At 41.3% G+C, this 6,059-nt stretch overlaps 1 protein-coding gene across 2 annotated transcripts in view; it reads right to left on the reverse strand.

The window, feature by feature from the left end:
- The window catches only part of sema3ab (sema domain, immunoglobulin domain (Ig), short basic domain, secreted, (semaphorin) 3Ab), an 88,145-nt gene that overhangs the window by 23,181 nt on the left and 58,905 nt on the right, over nucleotides 1-6,059 (reverse strand). For both annotated transcript variants that reach the window (XM_061916793.1, XM_061916792.1), the window contains exons 5-9: nucleotides 5,734-5,824; nucleotides 3,350-3,469; nucleotides 2,587-2,729; nucleotides 181-295; nucleotides 36-105 (exon numbers count right to left, since the gene is read on the reverse strand). In XM_061916793.1, coding sequence (XP_061772777.1) covers nucleotides 36-105; nucleotides 181-295; nucleotides 2,587-2,729; nucleotides 3,350-3,469; nucleotides 5,734-5,824 — 539 coding nt within the window. The remainder of the gene's footprint in view (nucleotides 1-35; nucleotides 106-180; nucleotides 296-2,586; nucleotides 2,730-3,349; nucleotides 3,470-5,733; nucleotides 5,825-6,059) is intronic.

Consider the following 6,059-nt stretch of genomic DNA (forward strand, 5'->3'; position numbering starts at 1 on the left):
CAATGCATGTATCTCAAAAAACCCGGCTGCCATACCTGGATGTGCTAAATACTCCGTAGATGATCGGGCTTTTTGGATCCTTTGTGCTGATGAGAAAAACATCCTCTGAAAGACAAATTTACTTCAATGAAGGGCACGGTCAGTTTTTCGCAAAGAAACAGAGTCGGAATCGTAACTCACGGAGTTCATCGAAATGTGTGTCGATGCCGTTGCTTCCTGGCACCGAGCAAACGAGTCGTGCCTTTAAGAAGGTGGTCCACTTATTCACCAGACTCCTGTGACCCCCGAGGTCGTTCTGTGGACAGCAGTGACAGGTAGCCATGATTGCTCGGCCGCGTTATACAAGTCCTTATATCTCGCTATGGAAGCCCTAAAAAGTACCGTTGTAGTGAGTTTACATTATTCAATAAATTAACATATTTTTCGGACTATAAGGCGCACTTAAAATCCGTTCATTTTCTGAAAACCTGACAGTGTGCCTTATTACCCGGTGCACAGAATAATTCTGGTTGTGCTTAACGACCTCAGAGCTATTCTATTTGGTACGTAGCGAAATAAGTGTGATCAGCAGATGGCAGTCACACATAAGAGATACATGTCGACTGCAATATGACTCACGTAAACACCAACGGCGAGCTAGCAACCCGAGGGTTTCAGGTTCGATCCCCACTTTCTACCAACCACGTCACTTCCGTTGTGTCCTTGAGCAAGACATATCACCCTTGCTCCTGATGGGTGGTGGTTAGTGCCTTGCCATCAGTGTGTGAATGGATGAATGTGGAAATAGTGTCAAAGCGCTTTGAGTACTTTTCATAATTTCATTATATTTATATAGCACTTTTCTCAAGTGACTCAAAGCGCTTTTATATAGAGAAAGCCCAATATCTAAGTTACATTTTAACCAGTGAGGGTGGCACTGGGAGCAGGTGGGTAAAGTGTCTTGCCCAAGGACACAACGGCAGTGACTAGGATGGCAGAAGTGGGGATCGAACCTGGAACCCTCAAGTTGCTGGCATGGCCGCTCTACCAATGACCCGTACCGCCCCTTTAACGAGGATCAATTAGAGGGTGAGTACCTTGAAGGTAGAACAGCGCTATACGTATAAGTATAACCCATTTACCACTACCATTTACCGTATGTTTCACTGAAAATATAGGTCCTGAAAATTTGCGCTTATCCGCCTTTGTAGTCTGTGGCGATACCGTAGTCGATAAGTTTCTTCTTTTATCATCTATTTTCTTGTTATGGGACATTCATCCTTCGGTGTTGCCATTTCTAATAAAAAGTAGTCTAAAGTTCTTACTTATATCTGTCAGTAAACTCGCTATAAAGGCACTAAAACATACCGGTCTAGTGAGTTTACATTAATCACCCAAGGAACTTTAGTTACTAGAGAGCTACGGTCGGACGTTTTTCCACGGAACATATTTCCAGACGTTGTTGGTGCACTAGCAAGCCACGGATGAGGAGATGCTGCTCTGTTATTGATTGTAGTAAAGTCTGAATGTCATTTAAACAGTTATCGCCGTCTTTCGGCACTTCTTCCACTCCCGTCCTTGCACGCTACACCGCTACAACAAAGATGACGGGGGAGAAGACCGCCCACAAAGAGCCTGTCAGAAAGCGACTTGAAGATGATGTGTAGAACATCATCTATGCAACATTTTGACCAAACGACCACCATTACATGTTATGTAGACCAGTGTTTTTCAACCACTAGTGTGCTGTGGGAGGTTGTCCAATTTCATCTATTTGGGTTAAAAATATTTTTTGCAACCAGTAATTATAGTCTGCAAATGATTTGTTGTTGTTGCGTGTCGGTGCTGTCTAGAGCTCGGCAGAGTAACCGTGTAATACTCTTCATTATCAGTAGGTGGCAGCAGGGAGCTAATTGTTATGTAAATATCAGAAACAGCGGGAGGCAGGGTGCAGGTAAAAATGTATCTAACGCTTAAACCAAAAATAAACAAAAGTTGAGTGCCTCTACGACAAGACATTGAAGCTTAGGGAAGGCTATGCAGAACCAACCTAAAACCGAACTGGCTACAAAGTAAACAAAAACAGAATGCTGGACGACAGCAAAAACTTACTGTGGAGCAAAGGCGGCATCCACAGGGTACGTCCTAACGTGACAATCAACAAAGAAGAATAAAAACTGAAATATTCTTGATTGCTGAAACAAAGGGAAATATCGCTCAAAGGAAGACATGTAACTGCAAAGGAAAACTACCAACAAAACAGGAAAAGTCACTAAAATAGGAGAACTAAAACACTACACACAGGAAAACAGCAAGAAACTCCAAATAAGTCAGGGTGTGATGTGACAGGTGATGACAGCACACCTACTTTGAGTCAAGAGGTGGTGTACCTCCGCATTTTTTCAATTCAAAAATGTGTCTTGGCTCAAAAAAGGTTGAAAAACACTGATGTAGACCACAAGGAAGAAAAAAAAAATAATAAAAATATGACTCCTTTAATGCGCCTTATAATCCGGTGCGCCCTATACTCCGGAAAATACGGGACTATTTACACGAATGCCGAGATTGTCAAAAATAAAGGTGTGGATGGGATTCCTTCGTGCGTACTTTGCAGAGCTGGCCGATCCGAGCATGCGTGGCTTTCCCAGCATGCTCTCCGTCCATGGCGTTCTCTCTGAAGAAGAGGTAGATTTTATCGTCTTCCGGGTTGTCGCTCTCCGGAATCAGATGGACGCCCACAAATCGTGGATCTGCCACATGAAAAAGCACACTATGTTCACTGTATATGCATGAAATCACTAAGATGACATATCAAAGCAACACTAACTTAAAGTGCACTTTAAGAACGCCACAATAATAGTTTAAAACAAACAAAGTGCACTTTTGTGCATGATGTCACACAAGATATTTCAATAAGTGTCAAATAAAAATAAGCTGCATAATAGGAAATCAAATAAGCATAGGCTATGTAGTAGGTTCCTGCGTACGTTATCTCCTTTTGTTGTTGACTGTTTTTTTCATGCGGTGATGATCTGGAAATTGTTTTAGCATTTTAATGGCGTGGCACCGACCGGAGATGTTGACATGCGGAGTTTCAAACACTCCTCATTCTCCAGCGGGTGACTTTACAAAAGCTACAAATTAGCAGTGCTGCTACTTTTTGTAGCAATGTTTTTGCCGAACTCTTGACATATTACTGTTGTCTGTACGACGTCTTCCCGCTTGAAGCCAAACCGCCGCCAGACGATGTACCCCCTGCTGTTTTTCTTGGGTATTAATTCCAGTTCAGTTGATCCTCACACCAAACCTGACCAAGGTCTGGTTATGTTCCGGCATCGACGGCCCATTCAAATAAACTCTAGTGGCTCACCATTGAGCCAACGGGAGTCATGCTGCTCCGTCCTGATGGGGTGATGCTTCCCGAGGGTGCGGAAGATGGCAAAGTCCCGCCCCATGAAGTCTGCTGATGTCCCAGCATATAATTCACCATCTGGAAGCACAAAGGAATAAGTGTGATAGCACAATGGGCCGTATTTTCCTTCCAGGGTTTAGATTTCCAGGTCAAAATAACATTTTCTGAGGAATACAGGGTTCAGCTTGTCATCATACTTGTGGTGGTGGGGGCGTGGTCAATGGGACATCATTGACGTCATATAATAGGGTTAACTGTCAATGATACATACATATATATATATATATGTATATTATGTATGTATATATATATGTATGTATGTATGTATACTCTGTATATATATATATGCATATATATATGTATGTATGTATATATATATACTGTGTATATACATGTATATGTATACTGTGTGTGTGTGTGTATATATATATATATATATATATATATATATATATGATTGTAGCGCCCCCCGCGACCCCAAAAGGGAATAAGCGGTAGAAAATGGATGGATGGATATACCATTATATATAATATGGATATGTATACTGTGTGTGTGTGTGTGTGTATATATATGTGTATATATATATATATATATATATATATATATTATATATATATATATATATATAAAATATGGATATGTATACTGTGTGTATATATATATATCCATCCATCCATCCATCCATTTCCTACCCCTTATTCCCTTTTGGGGGCGCTGGCGCCTATCTCAGTTACAATCGGGCGGAAGGCGGGGTAAACCCTGGACAAGTCACCACCTCATCGCAGGTATATATATATATATATATATATATATATATATATATATATATTCAACAAGAACAACATTAAATTGAGCTACAGCTGTATGAATAACATACAACAAATCATTTCAAACCACACAAAGCAATTGCAAAAGGACTGCCTACCCCCAGACTAAACGACTCTGAAACCAATAAGGAATGTAAACTGTCTGCTTAATATCTGCTTGTTTTTTGTATCAACATGTTCTATCTACACTTCTGTTCAAATGTAATAATTACTTGTTTTTCTCTTCTTTGATATTTTACATCAGTTGTGGATTATACCACACATTTAGGTATCAATCTGATACCTAAACCTTGGAGAGTTAGTGCTGCAAGGGGTTCTGGGTATTTGTTCTGTTGTGTTTATTGGTGTGGGTTCACAGTGTGGCGCATATTTGTAACAGTGTTAAAGTTGTTTATACGAGCCACCCGCAGTGTGACCTGCATGGCTGTTGACCAAGTATGCCATGCATTCACTTGTATGTGTGTGTGAACAGACATAAATATGTGTTTGGGCCAAAATGCAAAGGCAGTGCTTTAAATGTTTATTGGCGTTCTGTACTTCTCCCTATGTCCGTCTACCACTCCGTACAGCGGCGCTTTAAAACCGATACAGATCATTTCCGATACTACATTTTAAAGCATTTATCGGCCGATAACATCGGCAGTCCGATACTATTGGACACATCTCGTTTTTAGCATTCAATCAGACATTGTGAGGCTTTGTATTAATGTTCCTAAAAATCAGACCCCCCGAGTCAAAATAATTGCCAATACCTGGTTTATAGCCTGGACTAACTATTTTTTTAATACTAAATACCAGTATAATTTGTGTAAATATTGTATCTTCTGATATATCACATCTACCGGCCCCTAGACACATTATGTTCCCTCAATAGGGTGATGCTTTCCGAGGATTCTATAAGGATTCTATTTGCCCCACCTAGTCAAAATAATTTCCAAGCCTGATGTAGGGGAAACCTGAAATAGCAACTAATGAAGAGCAGAAGAAGAGCGACTTTGACATGAAAACAAAGAGCAGAGGTAAGCAATGGATGGATGACAACAGGCCAGACAGTGGGAGTCCATAATAAGGCTGCGGAGTATCGAACGAAAAGCAGGCCGAGATGAGGAGTGACAGGCTGGAAAGACGCCATCTGTCAGATTTAACCGTGCGATATCACAAAATGTGACGGTTGATAATTGGTGACAAGGTAGGACTGTCTGGTCTTGACTGTTGGGCTTTGTTTATCAAAGACTGACGATTTGTCGCAAAGCAAAAGCTGGGGAAGTGTGGTCTGGGACACACACGCAGCTTCTTAAGACTGAAATAGTTGTAAACAGACCTCTCGATGAAGGGTTCTCAGTGGTAAACAGCGACTACAAAGCGTATTAACTAAGTGAATGACAGGCCGGCCTTGTACGTGTAACTTTGACATGGTTACAACTATATATACGTGGAAATAAAAGAGGGTGTATTCAGGAATGCCACATTCTAATGAGTCGGTCATTACTGTCCCGTAGTGTTTTCAGACTCACCAATCAGCATGGACGCGGTCAGCAGCTTCGGATCGTAGGGACTTTTCCCCCTGCCGTTTTCCGTGTGAGGCAGCAGTCTAAAAATGTTGTCCTGAATGAACAGACGGACACAGAGTCACCAAAGTGAAATACATTTATTGAATGTTCAATAACTCGACATGTGGCTCTGGTTTTCTAACAATCCTCAGAAGGATCAGAGTACAATGATGTCTCGGGTTGCCCAGTGCCCCCATCTTACAAGTATTTGCCAATTGTAAGGGCTTACGATGTCACAATGGACTAGAGCTCGACCCATATTTTCTTTTTAAGGGATGACACGATACAGA

The sequence above is a fragment of the Nerophis ophidion genome, linkage group LG12 (assembly GCF_033978795.1).
Source record: "Nerophis ophidion isolate RoL-2023_Sa linkage group LG12, RoL_Noph_v1.0, whole genome shotgun sequence".
NCBI lineage: Eukaryota > Metazoa > Chordata > Actinopteri > Syngnathiformes > Syngnathidae > Nerophis > Nerophis ophidion.